The sequence below is a fragment of the Diadema antillarum genome, unplaced genomic scaffold, assembly GCF_040938485.1.
Source record: "Diadema antillarum isolate AM-2024a unplaced genomic scaffold, OU_Dant_1.0 scf00000006, whole genome shotgun sequence".
Taxonomy (NCBI): domain Eukaryota; kingdom Metazoa; phylum Echinodermata; class Echinoidea; order Diadematoida; family Diadematidae; genus Diadema; species Diadema antillarum.
In genome coordinates, this window is record NW_027270895.1 from 4844573 (window position 1) to 4864133 (window position 19561).

At 41.3% G+C, this 19561-nt stretch overlaps 1 protein-coding gene across 4 annotated transcripts in view; it reads left to right on the forward strand.

Moving 5' to 3' along the window:
- LOC139716235 (nucleolar protein 4-like) overlaps nucleotides 1–19561 on the forward strand; it is a 68003-nt gene that overhangs the window by 27705 nt on the left and 20737 nt on the right. For 3 of the 4 annotated variants that reach the window (XM_071627803.1, XM_071627817.1, XM_071627810.1), the window contains exon 2: nucleotides 17566–17710. In XM_071627803.1, coding sequence (XP_071483904.1) covers nucleotides 17566–17710 — 145 coding nt within the window. Of the gene's footprint in view, nucleotides 1–3536; nucleotides 3977–17565; nucleotides 17711–19561 lie in introns of those variants that run through there. The other variant, XM_071627829.1, reaches the window with a different exon arrangement.

Genomic DNA, 19561 nt, shown 5'->3' on the forward strand with positions numbered 1-19561 from the left:
AATGGCTGAGATATCCGAAAACAAAGTAGTCCTGCCGAAAGCTGCGGCCCCAACTTTTATTAAAACCACTTTGTTTTTGGATATCTCGGCCATTTCATAACCGATTTTTATCAAATAAACCACTTGTAAAATATGAAAGAGCGTATATAGAGGAATTCAAAGTTTGTTCAATGAAAATCGGTTTTGAAAATGTCTGATTGTAACCCACCTTTTATTAGGACCACTTTTATTTCGGATATCTCAGCCATTTCTAAAGCAACTTTCATTGAATAAACTTTGAATTTCTCTATAATGGTATGCTCTTTCACATTTTGTACGTGGTCTCTCATTATCTTAAAAAAACCAAAAAAACTTGAAGCCCCATCTCAACCGAAACTATACTATCCCTTTAAAGCGAAGCGAAAAATAAAATGATGATAACAATATAGACTTAAGAGGGCACAAAGTCCCAACCCTGAATATCGAATATAATACGATAACCTCACACATGATGTAAAGACACAAAATCGTGTGTATCGCGGAGGGAACGTTAGAAAAAAAAAAGAGTGAAGAGGGATAGAGGGGGAGCGAAAGAAGAAGAGAAGATGCAGGTATATGGGGTCCACATACAGACGGGGCATAGTACACCAACTCTGAATATGATTATATGCATTCTCTCTTCCCCCCAACAGGAGCGAGTTCATTTATCAGAAATAAAATATACCGAGGTCCCTCTGATCATAAATGGGGTTTACAGAGAGGGAGTTGGCAGGTTATAGCTGGCAGCCGCATATGGCAGACACTATCTCCCTTTCAGCTCTCCTGACTAGGAAAAAAAGGGGGAGTTATACATTGGTATAATACTTACGCATGAGGCGGTTTCAAGCTAAATCGCGTATGATGGTATACCGTCATTTTGATTCGTTTTTTTTTTCTTTCCCAGAGGAAAGTTGCTTATATCTATCATGGTTTATCTGAAGGAGAGCAATGAATTAAACAATGAATGAAACGTTGAATAGAATAAGTTATGGTTGTTTGAATGTGGCCAGTGGGAAATAGTGAGGGTTCATGGAAACCTCGTGATATCTTTTCACGTGACCCTTAATGTCATTACTGATAAAGTGTTTTCATACATTTTAAAGGCATGGAACACCGCGCATCTCATGTTTCCTAGAAGGAGCACTTTTCTACGTAGGCATTGATATCTCTGTACGAATTAGAATACAGTGATAGCCAGCGTCAATCCGCAAATTTCGAAAATAAAACGGTGGGCGTTATTTTAGCCCTTCAAAAAGTTCCTACGCTTTCTCAAGCAGTAAAACAGAATATACAATACAAGAGGATATGCATATATCTCGAATCATATATTGGATGCTATAATCACCAGGCAATGTATCGAAATGTGTTATGAAGGGTAGGCATTATTTTAGTCAATAAAAAGTTTTTCCGCTTCTCAAGCAATAAAACAGAATATACTATGCAAGGGGATATGCATGATACTTATCTCGAATCATGTTGTAACCATTATCATGGTATAATCACTGGGCAATATTTCGAAAAATATGAACGATGAAAAGAAGAGAGAACGGGCAAGAGAGATAGATAGAAAGATAGATAGATAGAGAGAGATGGAGAGATGGATAGATAGATAGATAGATAGATAGATAGATAGAAAGCAAGGATTGGTAGGATAGATGGAAAGATAGATAGAAGGATGTATAGGTAGATACACATAATAGATAGATAGAGAGAGAGAGAGAGAGAGAGAGAGAGAGAGAGATAGAGAGATGGGGGAGCAATGCGAGGAAAAGTTATAGTCACGTGGACAGTCGTGTACGGTGGTGTTGACGTGCACCCTCCACTACGCGGTCGACAAAAGACCAGTCAGTGCAGGGGTTAAAGAACAGCAGACAAAACATACAACTAAACGAGTGATGACGTGCTGTTATTATGCCCATAAACACGTAATATCGGGTGGAGTCGCCTTGATCGTGAATTTCGCCCTCTCTCTTTTGGAGCAAGGCAGTGCGTCACATTGTCTGGGGGCAATATTTCTATGAATATGGGATCGTTTGGAGACACCATCGAAGTTAGAGCTACTCCAGCCCTGGGAAAGGATGGAAAAAAAAAAGAAGAAGAAGAAGACGCAGAAAAGGTTTATCAAATGAAAGGGAAAGACGAACGAATTTTGAAAACATCAGGACTAGTCTTTTTGTCCAGGCGCTTATGTTCGTTTCCCATCTGGGTACTGATGTCATCGTTACAGGACTATGGATAGTATATTTTGTTCTCTTCGTCATGACTGTGTATAGAACGTATAAATTATTTTTTTTTCGATGATTATTACGTCATATCCGACAAACATCTGCGCCGCAGTGTACCGAAATACTGTCACATAATAAAAGGCATCGTGAATCTTCGAACGCAGAAGCCAAGGAGGGAACTTGTTGATGCTGAGCAGAATGTTTTCGAACGATGGTGAACTTTAATACAAAAGAACAAGAAAATATACTTGCGGTTTTCAAACGGCAAAAGCGTGCACGTCACATAATAGACCTGACGCCCTTGTCAAAACTAACAGCGAGCGTTACGTCCCCACCCCCCTCCCCAAACTCACCCACTTGCGTAGCCAATTACGCAAACAGTTTTGATTGTTATGGGATTTTCTTCAGTTTGTAGTACATCGCACATGCTGGCAAAATTATGTGCGTGAAGGAGGAATATAGACGAGGTCCTCGACGAAAAAAGCCCAGATAATCAAAGGCATCCGAAATGCGCAAACTGTTCCCTCTGACGGAGATGGGACTAAAAGGAAACAAAACACACCGGAGTAAAAGACACACCATACTCGTTTGAATGCATGAATCGATGCTGCTTTTGCAAACTAGACAGACAGAGAGACATAAGCGACTGACGTATGACGTCAGCAGATGTCATGATAGTGTAAATAAATGTATGATACTTATGGTCATAACTGAATCTAAGCTACAAGGGTTCACGCGTTCACTAATCCTCGTCAACAGCTATACATATTTTGGGTTTTCTTCCGTGCAAAATAAAGTTCAAATATTCGTAATATGCATGTCACATACTGCATCAACATAAGCGCTCGAATCAATCACTATGACGCGCAGCACACTCTTAGCAGCCAGGGCACAGACGACCAACTAATTGATGATAATAAGTTTGGGTTCTCATCGTCATTGAAAACCTAGCTTTGGCAGCAAGACAAACTCGACTTCACTCCTTCCCGATCAAAACATCTTCGAGGAATGTCAAAAAGACCACCTTCACCACTAACAACAACAACAACAACAACAACAACAGGAAAAAGCTATAATAGACCAGGAAATAGAAATGTCACTCTATGATGATGCCATGCGTCGAATGCTGTTCTTAAGCTAAGCATTATTTTAGTGATAAAAATGCTGTACTTTTGTGTTCTATGTTTGTCGTTTATCTCTTCACTTTATATTTCATTAGGAACGTATAAGAAACTTAAAGGTATCGCAGCTTTTGAGTAGGTTTCTCCCACAGATGAAGAAAAAGAATATTCATAACTTTTATTGAACAGCATATCACACACTCATTTATTGTATTCTTATATGCATTATTCTAGCTTTATGACAGCCGTGATAATCTACCATAACTTTCTAAATTAATTGTCCTTTTGGTGGATACTCCATTCCATGTACATCTGTATTACAAAAATTGTCACGTTCCAAATTCGCGCGTGCTCAGTCTGTATCATATTATTTTATGCGAAATGTAGAAAAATCAATGAACGTAAGATTGTGAAATGTGAAATTATGATATGACTTTCCCTCATCCCAGGTAAAACAGTCTCACCCCCTGAGGATCGGTGTCGGTCGTTGAATTTTTCGTACCAAGCTGTCCACGTGACATAAAGAAATGAAAACTTCATCACTCTTGACTGACGCTGTGTCCTGAATGTCGATGAACCTCGGGCCGTATCACTGAGCCAGAAGCCCGGACAGTACGTATAAGTAGCACTGTCGGGCACATTCCATTATGGTTGCCATGGAAATGGCAGGGAGTTGATGCAAACCAGTCGAGCTCGTCAGGTCGATAGCGATTAAGTTGCCCTGTATCGATCACAGCGGATAAGTCTGAATCTTCAGACGATAATGGGACAGCTGAGGCAGAGACGCAGCTGATGCCTCGTCATTTCGTTGTGTTTGAGTCAAGGGGAGATAACAACAGAGAAACTATAACATTTTTAGGACTTCTGATCCTTTACCCATCTAATACTAGGTCGCACCCCGCTGGGTCGCCCTCTGACATGAAGGGCGTGGGCTACAGGAGGAGGAGGGGAGCAGATATGCCCCCTGTCTTTGTCTCCGGTACCCCCATTTTGTCTATAGGGCTAAGAACAGTAATTGAGTGATTTTTCAGTCTGGCCGAGTTGGGTATACACTCGTAAGACAAAGGTTCTTGAAAGAAAAAAAAAAACCCTGAATGAAACACGTGCGTCGTGTACCATGTGTGGTATATATACCCACAGAACTAGTGGTGGTATAATACCCGACTTCAGAAACTAGCCCTGTTTCAAGATCGAAGATTTTTGTTTTTCCGTGAAAGGGTGCTCTTGTCTTCGGCGAATGCAACAGCTCCGTATGATAATAGCACGCATGGAGTATAACAATGGGCGGGATCAAACAAAGAGTGATCTGGTTTCGATGTATGGTGTCATGCCCATACGATAGAGGAGCGGATTCACTAGTGTATAATATCGGGTGACATAATAATGAATCTATACCATCGCTATATCTCTTCCCCTCTCTCTCCATCTCCTACTTTCACTTTTCTTCTCCATGCATATATCCATATAATATATATCAACCAACATCGCTCTCCCTCTCTCCCTCTCCTTCAATGCCCCCCTCTCCCCCGATTTCCCACCCTATTCCTTCTCTCCTCAATATATTATTGTAATCGGGAGAATCACCCAATCAGTCATACGCAGATACGACGTTAGCTCAGAAATCCAGACTATTCGAACAGCACATCACTTTTAATACGCAGATACAACGTTCGCTCAGAAATCCAGATTACTAGTATTCGAACAGCACATCACTTTTAATCCTCAGAGAAAAAAAAAAAGGTGTATACTAGTGAGATATGTCTCGCTAAAACACGACGTTATAACATGACTACGTAAACAGAACCTACATTGCGTCATTGCATTACTCTTCGTTTTTGCCGGTTACACATCATTTTCTTTGAATGTATAGATAGTGCCGTACTGATCAATCTATTGATTGTGGGCATCTTTGGCAAGATAAGACATAATATTCCCGTTCTTCAGCATCTACGGTACGGTGATTAATCCAGTGTTTTGCTCTCGATAACTCTTAAAAAGTGACGTTCCACTCATGGTCACTCTAAATCTGTCGAACCTGTGCCAACATTCTAAAAGAAGTCTGGTTAGAGTCTGACAGCGTTTTCTTATGATTTTGTTTCGTATTTCTTCGATACGTTGTCAACCTTGCGAGCAAGCTGTTGCCGAATGAACAGATCGCTGACCTCATGATAGTGGATTTTTTTCTCTCTCTCTTTAAAGAATTTACGAAGATTTTTCAAACTTGTAACTACCATCATTATTAGATTTCGGTTTCATTCAGAAAATCCTTTGCAGAAATTTAAAAGAATGCCACATTCAAAATCGACATGGCCGAATCTAATTTTTTGCAACGAACACCTGAAAACACATTCGAATGATGTAAATAATATGTTTACTTTTATATCAAGAATATCAATTCTTTTTTTTTTCTATTTTTAAGACAGAGAAATAGAGAGCTTTGCACGCAATCAGTCTCGAGAGTGGGGAAAAGTGGAAGAGAGAAAGAGAGGGAGAGAGAGAGAGAGAGGGAGGGGGATAGAAGAGGGGACTCATTTCGTTTAGCCTCATGACGCGTTTTTCTCGTGCATGTCAACGGATGACTTGAAACGTATCGAAAGGGGTTTTGTTTTGTTTTTTGTTTCTTATTGTTGTTTCCGAGCTTAAGCACTTGCTTTCAATATTCATGGTGGCGAAGATTAGGTGGTGGGGCGCTATACAAATGCAGGTATATTGTGGGGGGGGGGGGGTACTTACAGAAGCGCCCGACCAATGCATGCAATTACAAAGAATGATTTGAGGCGCCCCACAGAATGCTGAAGAGCCGCGTTTGCGTTAATTAGCCTGCAGCGGGCATGGCGGTCCATGACGAAGGGGTGGGTTCACGTATACCACTCCTTCAATTTCACGACTTCCAGAACACCCCCACCGTTGCACGGTGCGTGCATGGTGCAGTGCCAATGTAGTTCACGTGAGAGGCGCGCAGGAGAAGTGCGTTGTGGGCGGAGGGAGTGGGATGGGGGGATAAGGGGGTGGTTGATGCTTCTCGCAAGATAAATGTGCAAGACGAAATGATACTCGAAGAAGCAGAGAAAAGACTTCGCAACGTTTTCGCCTGCAGGCTAGGTTTAGCAAGTAATACGGCTGTGATTGCAACCTGGAAAAATTTTCTGGTATCAACTGTTTGCATTCTTGGAGCTCATTGTATTTTTCCCCCTTGCAGATGGTGCAAGAGTTTTCGTCGTCTCTTTAGATCATTTCGTCCATCATCCTATCTATCTATTTGTCTATCTATCTATCTATCTATCTATCTATCTATCTATCTATCTATCTATCTATCGATCGATCTATCTCCATAACCCCAAGCATATTGACGTTATTCAACTGCAATGAGCAATGTTCTACGAACTCGCTTGCAAATTATTTGGGCTTTCTTCCCATTATTTCCTTTTTTTAATGCTTCCTTTTTTTGTTTTCTTACTTTCCTTGTGTGGATATGTGCTTCGATTGAAGTGAGTGAAGGATAGCTGTGAAATAGGAAAAGTGATGGAATTGGACGAATCGGAATAAATTAATGTAAACGTGCCAACGAACGCGCCGTGTTTGTGACAGCGTCTTTCAGAGGTATTTGTAGATAGGGAGCCGGCTTGTGAAACAAATCCCTACAATCCCGTGTAATAATAGCCCTAAGATTTTTTTTTTTTAGGAAGGGTACATTCAAGGAAATAGTTCACTCCATAAATTCGTAACAGCATAGTAGTTCGAAAGAAATGTTCGTGCTATATTAATCGTCATCATTAATATTCTAAGGTGGGACTCCCCCTACTTAATCTTTAGTAAAGTACACGCGAAGGGGTTAGATACACTTTTCAACATCGGTAAATTTCAATGTCATGTTTTTCCACTTCTTAAAAAAAGATGCTCTAGAATAGCCCAAGGTAATGAGTGTGTATGCTGACTTTAAGCCAATAGCCTACAGTGTCATCATCTATGAGGTGATGCATATATAATCAGGCATGAAAAACTGATTCTGTTAATGCAATATTTGCTTAGTAATGATATTCACGTCAGTTGAATGCGAACTGCGGGTAATTCTTGTCTAATAGCCGTTCACCCTAAATTTTGCGTCGTCAATACGCCAGCAGCGCGTGCCGAGAAAACGCTTGAAGAACACCCCCAGATAAACAGCCTAGCTTAATTTTGAGTCTTGAAAGCACAGCCTCCCCGTCTGTGCGATCTCCTTCTGAGGCTTTTCCACTTAGGATGTTCAGACTTGTAATTAGGTATTGTCTTCTCAAATTACTTTGTTTTTGAGACGTTACTTATGGGATGTGTTCATGAACACTTCGTGGCGGAAAGAAAGAGGCTTCTAGTCTCGACTCCAAACGATGCCGTATACAGTGTGTAATACCCCCGATGAGTATAATAGGGCTTACATCCACCTCCTTCGTTCCCCTTACCCGCTAACCCAGACGCTCTTCAAAAACCACCATTTTCGTTGGACCGCGCCATGCATGACGGATGCTTTCGTTTTATCAAATATCAATAGAAGTGTCTTGCATGGCCTACTTAATTCACTTAGCCGTATTATAGCTGAAGCGTTTTCATACTCAAACAACTTTGACACGATGACATGGCCGACTTTGGTAACATAGTAATAGCTGTATCTCCGGCTGGACTATACGGTACCATAGCCTGACACTGCCTGAGAAACCGCGAACCTTTCGTTCATGTAGTTGCCATCGGTAACGCTAACGTTGACGAACTCGTTGGGATGATGCTTATGCAGCATGTTCAGTGTGGCACCAATACGTGAATCGGAATTATCTTGACCACGGCGATGACAGAGGATGAATATTTTGTCAGATCCTACTGATATGACTGACGAAAGGCATGCAAGGGATTCTTTTCGCACTATCACACCATGCTGACTATTATACCTTGCCGGTGGTTTATAGTAGCTTCTTCTCTTCTGTATTTTGTTTTTGTTTTTGTTTTTGCTTTTCTTATTCTAAGGGCACTTGTTATTGCAGAGTACCACCCACTCTTCAGAGGTAAAGAGTCACCTCTCGCAAATGGGAACCAGCCTGCTGTATATTTTATGTATGTAATCAATATTTACGGCCATTTCGCATAAGCTAGGTTCTCGTCCTTTCGGTTAAGATCATGTGGCTTCGTAGGAATATCTGGAGGGGATGGGGGGGGGGGGGGGGGAGAAGGGGGAGGGAGGAGAGAGAAAGAAATAATGAGTAGCACAAATTGCTTGTCAAGCATATACAAGTCGGGTGAGATAGAGTTTGATGTATCTTTGGACTCAGTGACCCTGCGGGTTCCAGCCGCACGCAAAGGGTTAACCCGATACACTTGGCAAGCAGGAACGATCACCGACCGTCGCGGGCGTAAGGTCATCAACAAACCATTGTTTCCTTCGTGATCTTGGCTCTCCTCTACGCCCGTCGCCTTGAAGCTGTGTTTTAGTGGGGGGGGGGGGGGGGGTGGGGTGGAAGGGAGGGGACCCCGTTTATTACCTCTTTTTTCGGGGGGATGGGGAGAACAAGAGCTACAGGTTACTTGAGAAGTGTGGCTTTTTAAAACGCGAAACAAAGCAAGAAAGAATGCGCGAAGGAAAATAGACTAATGCCTGTCTTGATACAACTCCTCTTTACGGAATAAACACTTCTTCTTTTATATATTCACTATACCTGCTTTAGGTCAGTCTTATTTTCTTGGGCAAAATATATCAAAAGATGGGGAAAAGTGAGCTCTTAATCCGTGAGAGAATCGTTTAATCACTCTATGTACGAAATTTTGTGTCACATTAATCTACGGTAGATGTTGAACTCTTTTCCACAATTCACTTTGACACATAACGATCATATCAATTTTGACGAGAACGATTTTAACTTGAGATCATCAGGTGATATTGAATTAGATGATACGCTCTTAGCCAGATACTGATCAATCTTGAAGATAAACAATGAGCAAATTCGATAACAGGGACACATTCCCAGCTAATAAGAGCATGGTGATACCAATAAATATCTAAGATCAATACCTTGAAGTTCTGATATATCTTTTTTTTTTAATAGTTTAAACAATTATATTTGAATTTCGTTCTGTTTTTCCTGACAATGCGGATTAGGTATCGTCGAAACGCCTGTGTTCGAGTCTAACCCAGACAGTGACTTCTGTGCCCCCCTATGCATGCATGCAACAGCCCGTCGACACCGATCGTCTGTTGGCTGCGTGCGTGGAAGCGGGCATGGGAGCGGCGCAAAGTAGATGCCCTTTTCATATTATATTAGTTCCCTTTTCACAATGCCCTCGCCCCCGTCACCACGGCAGCGAGGCTTTCCAACAACCATCCAGGGTCGCTTGTATCAATAGCGATGTACATCAATTCCCTTTTCACCCAACCTGCGTCCTCGTTTTAAGCCGACGTTGGAACTAGGCGCTCTCCCCCTCGCCCGCCTTTTGTGCTGTGTTTTTTTTCGCTCCAAGGACTTCACCGCGCCCCTCACAGCTAGCGCGCTCTCTCCCCCCTTTTCCCCTCTCCAGCTCTCAAATTGTCTCCTCGTTCGCAACGTCTCCTTTCCGCTGTTTGGCTGGAGTGAAAGCCTTTAGTCACATCTGATGTTGACGTTACGCTGCCTATTCGTTTCATAAAAGGGAACCTTTGCATATTTGATGATATCGCACGGTGCGAGTCGGTTGGGGGGCTACCGGACAGTATCGAATGCGATACGAATTTAAATGAAAGTTGCACAAAAAAAAAAAAGGAAAGGAAGGAATGGAATAACGAGCTCGTTGTGTCCAAACAGAGCTGAACCCCAGTGCCACGCGCAGGTAATCTCCCCACATACGGTTCGAAAGAACTGTGGAGTGACGTGTGGGTTTCCCTCTGTGGATCCTATTTGCCCACCACCGACAAAATCCGTGTCGTATCGTCATCTCCACTGACTTCTTACGATTAGCTATAGGGTCACTCAGAAAAGCGTCGCGAAAGTGACTGATTCGAGTGTGAACTTAGCACTTCAAAATTGAGTGAGAGAAGCTGTTTCGATAGCCTTTCTTTTCTTCTTTTTGTTTTTGCAACCCTGCGAAAACAGTGATAATCTTCCAACACACCCCGTCATGAAGTTGTAAAACGTGAGCCTATTTGAAGGGAATTCTCTTCGAAGAGAAAACTGGATGATTAAAACTTATGAGAGCGTAGAACAAGTTCCCCCCCCCCTATATTCTGAGCAAAATCAGGCAACTCATGGGGATGTATAAAGACAAGATTATTACGCGTTTCGGGACTATTATGCGCTGGATCCTTCATTATGTGTACACGAAGAGAGAAAAAAAAACCCAAACATGTATTATATATTTACAGAGATGCAGTGATATTCAGAATGTGGACATGGTTCAGATAGCTATTCCCATCACATAAATTTGACATACGAACTCTTCAAACAGTTATATGCATAAACGCGCCGTGCTCATTTACATCAACATAATAATAAAAGAACAAAACAGCTAATATCAAGGCAAAGTCATTGCCGAAACAATTAGCTGATAAGACGATGGCAATGATATATGCACACATGCATGCAAGCATATAATTTTGTATGATATATCGTTATAGAATATAGACATGAATAGAGAGGATTGACATACATAAATAGATATTAGTGTTGAGATGCATGATCGTTCCCAAGAAATTCTTTGTACACGAACAATGCCAAAATAACCAAATTGATAGAGATTTATTGACCGCGAGATAGACTGACGGCATGCGTATATAAGAATAGATCTTGAAGGCGCATAGCTAATAAAGCCACTGGTATCGATACTTGATTCTCCTCTCTGAGGCTTTTTTTTTTTTCTTTTAATACCATTTATCTGCACATCTCCCGCAAATAATGAACTTAATCTGCGAGCGATATCTGCACGGGCGACCCCAAATTCGGAAACAAGAGGAAAGTGATCCCCATTAGAGGAGAAGATAGCCAGATGCCTCGGATAATTGCCGCGTTCATCCAGCAGTCAACTGACAAGTCGATTAGGAAGTATACCTACATTTGGGAGAACAACAACAACAATAACAACAACAAAAAGATAACCATAGAGAGATCGGAAAAGGAAAATGTGTAGAGATGTGGAAGCTTCATGTTAATAGCATTAAGCGGTTGCCTCCGAGACGTGTGTATTTTTCACAGATTTAAACCACATCACACCAGAATCCCGCACAATGAGGGTTAATCGTCTGAATTTTATCTAAACCCATTGCTCGAATAGAATCAGATTTGAGTATATATTCGACGTGTATTTGGAGTGACCGCTCACGAAAGAGTCAGACTATATGTCAGAACATTCGCCATATATACCTCAATCATGAGCTCGTCGAATTGGGTCGGTTCTTTAACGCCTAACCACGTCGGCAGAAAGACCCTGCAGATATTGGTGGAAAATCAACGGAAACAAGATCTCCACAACTTTATTATAGAGTTTTGAATAGTATAGGTCTTCGGCGGCTTCTACGACCTCGCCCTTTATTCCTCCTCGTCACCGAGTTCATTGCCGCCTCATACTGTAATGTGCACCATCTTCCACTCCCTCGTAATCATAAAATAGGACACAATATTATTTGTGAATTCGTTTGTTTTGTTTTTGTTTTGTTTTTGTTTGTTTTGTTTTTGCTGCTGTGCATTGTATGTGTGTTTGTAGGGGTGCATGAACTTGTTGTATACCTTGAACCGAAATACATTTGAACAAAAATACGAAACTTACATTGATATTACCCTATGTAACTACATGCAAAGTTTGTGTGTGTATAATCCTGTACGATATGTGAACATAATGCAGAATTTTTAATAATACGAGTTTTGCTCTCTGCGATAGTTTCTAACAATGTCTGATAAAGGATAAACTGGCGTTATTTTTGCAGGCTTTGAGACTCACTTTAATATTCTCTGTTAGTTTCCAGTGACACATTATTATGATCTAAATATCCGTGAAAATAGATCATAGGCCTAATACTATTCATGAAAAAAAAATAATATTATTATAATGAAAGTGCTCTTTCATAATTTCGTGACACATTACTCCTTATACACATGCACTTTGGCACTAGCCTGTATATATCACAAACATTTTTATTATCATGACCAAGCATCAACAACATGTACCCCATTGCATCCACCCCACTAATAAAAGAAAACAAATATCAAGTGTATAGGGAAGCCAATGCAATATTTTAGCGGTGTTTGATTTAGTTCAGTTTTCCTAATTATTTCTGGGGAGTGGAGGGCCATCCAGAGGAGTTTGAGAGAGAGAGAGAGAGAGAGAGAGAGAGAGAGAGAGATAGAGAGAGAGAGATTAGATGAGCATGAATATCACTGAAAAATATTCTTCGATATTACCAGCTCCCTGACCCCCGCTTGAAAATGAATGAACACTCTCCTCTATACACAAAACAAGAACCCCTCTCTCCATCTCACTACCAGTGAGCACAAAGAAAAATCGTCCCTCCATCATTAGCAGAGTTACGTAATTGGGTACTAATCCTCCACTCGCCTCCCCCTCTCCGTGCTCATCAAATACTCCCCTATGGCTTGTCTCTGTCCTCCCTTACAAAGTCTTGCTGATGAGAATGAAAAAAAAAAAACGAAGAAGAAGAAAAAAAAAAACCCCCAACAACAACAACAACAAGAGGAGGGCTGAGATGCCTAGCTGACAAACATATACTAATTAGATGCGCTTTCCAGAAATGGAGGCCGGCTGGACAGCGGAAACGGGACTACATCTTGTACAAAGACTTTCATGATTACTACTGTTTTTTTTTTTCGTTATCTTCTGCTATAAAAGCTAGCTTTTTCCCTTGATTTTTCCCCACAAGCCGATGAATAAAATTCTGAACGCTCTTGAAGTCAGTTGTTGAATCATTATCGAGTCACCATTCAAGTGGAAATATAATACAATATCATATAATGTAATATAATTTTATATAATATAATATGATGTAATATAATATAATATGATGTAATATAATATAATATAATATAATATAATATAATATAATATACTATAATATAATATAATATAATATAATATAATATAATATAATATAATATAATATAATATAATATAATATAATATAATAGTAATATAATGTAATATGATAGTATGTGGTGTTAGGTTGATTATGAAATTAATCAATTAATCTTGATTTCTTTCTGTAGTCTTCCGTTGGTCATGTGTAGGTGTTATTTATGCGCTGTTAGACAATGAAGGCAAATCAGTGGAATAGCTGTATACACGGCTTAATAATCACACACATGTCATATTAGATCTCTATCCTTCAACTATTGATCTACATTATTAAGTATGTAGGACCTTGTATGTGCCTACGCATTATATCCATGTATGTCTGTATGTACATACATGCATACATACGTATCTACATACATACATACATACATACACACATAAATACAGGCATACATACATACACACATACATGCACACACTGATTTGCTGATAATGAGACAGGCGTAGTGTTACACTGTTTCTTTTTCTTTTGTAGTGCGCTGTTCTCGCTCAGTTACCTTCTCACTTATGAATTCATTTTGACATCCCCCTAATGCCTTCTCCGCCACCCATCCACAGTAGATCCTCAATGTCGGAAGTGTCGTCTCCCCAACCCCCTCTCCTTCTCTAGGTCTCTCTTCCTCTCTCACTCTGTCTTGTCTCATTACTCTCCTGTTACTCCCTTTCTCAGACTCTGTCGTTATCATGTCAATATCTCATCTCGAACCTTTTCCTTCTTTACTCTTTCTCATCAATTGTGACTTTCCGTTGTCATCTTCCGTTTCGTCTTTGCTCAGGGTGTAAAACCCTTTGTATGCGTAATGATATTAGATCTTGCCTATGGTGGATTCCCCTTCTTTATAGGAGGCAAGTCGTCCACATGCAGCAATAAGAGGTGATATCAGATGCACCGTCTTTACGGCGCTCGACTCCTATCCATTGTCTTTCAGCAATATGTTCCGTGCCGTTTGACTCGGTGACGAGAAGTGGACGTGCGCGCGTCCGCGCGGTTTCACGCGGAGCGTGCAGTGCCTCAATCAATATCTGCACGCGCGCTACATCTTCTTTTCCGATCAGATCGCGTGCACCCGCGACGCGGCCTCACGGCAGAAGGCTAAACGCACTGCTGCGATACAGAAAGATTCAAGGTCCACTGGCGTGCTTCGCGAGTCGCCCCTCTGTGTAACTCGGCGTTCCTCTTGTTCGTACCGATTGGTTGATATATTCCACCCTCTCCCGCTTCATTCCCAAGTCCAATATTCACGTTTAAACACGCGAAGAGAGGACACATCCGCACACGGATACACTCACCCCTCCCCTGCCCCCCCCCCTTCCCAACGCTATAACCTTTAGATTAGCTCTTTAACTACTTACCTTAACGCGTTCATACCCTCAGGCAAGATTAACTTGCGAAACAGCCATGACACTCAACAAGAGTCCATTGATCATGCATAGGTGTGAAAATAACGTAGATTGAAGATAGAAATACTTCTCCACGAAACCACTGAATGATTACATCGAACACTATTTAAGGATGTTGTGTACGAACAACCTCTTCAAAGCTTTACAACAAGTCTCTGGGCCGTAAACAGGAAATCCTGGGTTCAACATCCGTATGCCCCCCTTCTGACCCAGGTGCCAGAATCGGTGAATGACCGTGAGTCCTTCCACAGTGGGTACGAGAGGGCCCTCTCACATCTTTAAAAATGGGGTTCACCTCGAATACTCTTCCATGACTTTCCTTTTATTTCTCTTTTCTGGTGATGATGATGATGATCATTATTTTTGTTATCATAATCATTGGTGTTCTAATGATTGTTATCATTATTACTTCATCATCATCACCAATACCATCTCTATCATCATCATTATCATCACCATCATCTCCATCGCCATCACCATCTCCATCATCATCATCATCATTATCATCATCGTCACCATCATCATCACCATCATCACCACCATCATCATCTCCATCACCATCACCATCATCATCATCATCCTCATCACCATCATCATCATCATCACCACCATCATCTCCATCACCATCACCATCTCCATCATCATCATCATCATCACCATCATCATCATTATCATCACCATCACTATCTCTATCATCATAATCATCTCCGTCATCAATATCATTATGCCATCATCTTCACCATCGTCGTCGTCATTATACCCTCTCCCAACCCTCTTCTCAAAGCAAGGTGTATTTCTGAGCGTGTAATAAATTGCGAGATAATAGTATTTTTTGCCTTAGCAAATAACGGACGAGACGCGGGAACACAAATGATAAACTGTTCGATGCCCGAACAATTATGTTACCGTGATGATACATACTGTATCAGCAGTCAAGTTTGAAGCTTTTAATTTTGGGGAGAGGTTGTAAAAGGTATCAACCTTCTTCTATCGCGAGCACCTTGATTGTTTAGAATAGCATTCAATCTGTCATACTTAAAAACGCTAAATTAAGTTTGTGACTCATGAGACTAATGTGCCACAGCCTATAAGCGCCATCGCTATCTAATCAATGACAATTTGCCTGGGGAAATCATATGATTTATAGCTTCGGGGTAAAAATATACCCTATAAGGATTCAGAGGGTGCACGAGGAAAACCAAGGAACATCTTAAAATCCGTTTCAACCTCGGGTGCGGTTTAACGTTAACTTTTAAACATTACATCTCCCATGCCTCATGTTGTCTACAAAATATCCACGGCGAAGGAGGTTAGACGTTCTCCCCAAAGGTGGATTCAACCTTTAAAAACTCTTCTCTTCGAGAGGGAGGGCTTTTAAGCGGTGCGTCAGAGTCGCCCTCCCTTGCTCGTTGGCCGCGGCCTCTGCCTAGCTCGGGCCTCCCCCGTGCCTCTCTCGGAGCGGCAGCTGCTCGCATGCCGTTTGCTACCAAATAAGGTCGCTAGCGGCTGTGATGGGGGTTGAAGGGGTAGGGGGTAAGGGGCCAGGGCATGGCTGGAGGAACTACCTCACCCACGCCGAAAATGAAAGTAGGGAAGAAAGAGTCAGTTTGTTTCCCCCTTTAGGCTCACTGATAACTCCTCAGTCTCTTGTCAAAGGCGTTCGTCATTGTGCTCGAATGCGATTGATATTAAGCAGGTATGCAAAGTACTATAGGAGGCGCAGGTGCACCATTAACCAGAGTTTGTCTATTTGGATCTCTACATCCAACGTTTGACAACTATACTTTGATTAAAGAAGGTTTTACACAGCCAGTAAGTTCAATTTAATGTTCTACATTGGATTCTACGAACATACGAAAACTTTCAAAGTTAAAAGCTGGTACATGTATATATATACTTGCAAAAGTTTTGTCAAACTTGTTGTGTGACAAAGATCCATGAGAACTTTTCTCTATCTTTTTCTCAGTTTTAATATATATTGTTTGATTGTGTGAATGTGTGTGTCTATCTGTTGGTTTGTTTGTGCAGTATAATAGATACATAGCTGGATTTTGTCAAACGGGCATGTTTTTAATAGAAAATAGACGATTCCTCACCTTGTTAACTGAGTCGTGTCGGATTATATTTTCAAGGCGGCAAATTATTTCACTCATAAAGTTGTAAAGTGAAAAATTGTGCCACTCTTGATCGATGTATATATATATTTTCTGTCTGTTCGTAAGCAGTCACGAGCAAGGCTGTTGCATCTAATCTCTCAACAGTAGAGAAATTTAGAAAAGGGGCATCTTGTCACTTGTGGAAAGTAAAATCCCATTTCAAAACAGAGTTAAAAAGTATTTTTTCACCCTATACAGCCACCGTTAATAAAAGTATTATCATAGTTATTCATGCGATAATTATTGTTATCGATGTTGTTATTACTGACGTTACCATTATCATCATCATCATCGTCATCATCATCATCACCATCATCATCATCATCATCATCATCATCATCATCATCATCATCATTATCATCAGCTTCATCGCTACAATTACCATCATAATCATGAATATAAAATAATACGGAATATCTGATGATGAAAAACAAAACGAGAGACTCGATATCTCGTATCAAAAATTCACAATGAATCTTTCTGCCTGCAGTTTATGTATAGAGTGGAATCAGCATTTGATATGGGCACTAAAGTGATCGAAATCCGTTTTCTATCCCTCCCTCTCTTCTCCAGGACGAAACATCCCTTTCCAGCGCAGATACAGAGATCAGTGACCCCAGTCTTCTCTCGGAGACCAGCGCCTCGCAGGCCGTTGAAGGAGTCAGCACGCCGGCGGAACCAGACAGGCTAAGCCCGCTACCACTAGACCTCAAGAAAGGTGAGAGGGCATCAGGGGACCACGCCCATGATGTACTGCAGTCTGCTGGTATAGCTTTATCATGGAGCTACATGGTTATCAAGGAGGAACCAGGGTCCCGTTTCAAAAAACTTGTTATCTGTAACAACTGCCACTTTTCTGTGACAAATTTGATCAGATGCAAGGATGTCAGCAGCTTATAAAAACTATCGTAACTTGTTTTATGAAACGGGGCCCATGTTCGCCCATTGTGTACCCCCTGGGTTATACCACCCATATGCCCACACTCCTAAAATCATTCATTGTGCCGGTACCTTAATCTATTAAACTCTATGACACGTATCGAAAATTTCAAAGCAAAATGTAGAAGGGGGATGCGGAAATGCACTTTGCTCTCTCTACTCCTTGGGCTTTCTCATCACTTAATAGAGCATCACTCTTCGTCCAGATAGAACCAACGCACATTTAAATGGGACCATCTAAATCGTGTCATAAATCTACATCTGTTTCCTTACGAGACAGTGCCTCTCCCGTGATAATTTAGTACAAGATGTCAGGAATATGACCATACAGTAGACAGAGGCTCATAAAAATATTACTCTCTGTTTTCTATGTATTATACGACATCTATCAAAATCATTATTTCCTGTCGATGCTGTCATCACTGCGGAATGATTTATGAAATCGTAAGAATCTATAATCAAAATATTGTTCATTGATCTGAAAAATGTTGTTTCATTGATGAAGAACAAAACATACCTGGAGAAAATCATCCTTATCACTGACATCATCGTGAATAGCTGCTATATTCTAAAATTGCAAGGGTATCATCTACGTAGAATCCAATTCTACCTCTCTTTCCCCTGTAGCCCCTTGCACCAATTTAAGGAGGTATGCCTCCTTACTTGCACTAAAACGCTGAAGTTGAATAGGTTATAGGCTTGAGAAAGAGCAGCCCAGTTAGAGCCCTCGGACCCAAATGGCACCTAATAACACGATGTAGCTGCATCGGGGCCTTGTGCGTGAGAGCAGGCGGGCCAGCTAATCACGAACCACCCTAAATCATAATCGCCTCCGACTCCCGTATTGGGTAAAAAAAAAAAAGGAAGGCATCACATGGAGATGGAGAGGGGGGAAGAGGGTACCCAAACCATTAACGCGCCACTCTCGGACTTGCCGGGCCGCTAGGGGACGCGATATACCAGCAGACAACGAGAGATAATTAGCACGGAGATGGGAAGATGGGAGAGAAAGGGCAGGGGGGAGGAGGGGGTCAAAAGCAGGGAGAGAGGAAATACGGAATGGGGAGAGGAGGAAAGAGAGGGGGGAGGTAGAGAGGGGTGGGGTGGGAGGGGCGATAGAGGCAAGGGGGGGGGGGGGAGGGTGAGAGAAAGAGAGGGAGAGAAAGGAAAAAGAGAATGGGAGACGAGGTTAGGGAGAAGATGAAAATGGCGATATTGTAATTGAAGCTTTGGATGGGAGTGTCGGAAAAAAATGACCATAAACTTCAGATCAGCAATGGCACCTGCCTCGCCCTTGACGAGGACGATAACCCAAAAGACAAAATAATATTGTGTTGAACTATAAACCTAACCATGTTACGTATGATAACACGGATGGATATATGACGATGGTTTTGATGATGTCAATAACGATGATATTATAATGGTATTGTGATTACATGAGAAAGATGATATCGGTGTTGACTCAATTTTATTGTCTGGGCTGTTGACTCAGTTGATGATATCAATAATGCCTTTAGCGGAATTTGGTATAACGACAAGGATGATGCTGGTAATGATGATAAACAATGAGGACCAGGAGGATAGGTACGGTAATGATGATGGTGGCGTTGTCAATAGTGACGGGATG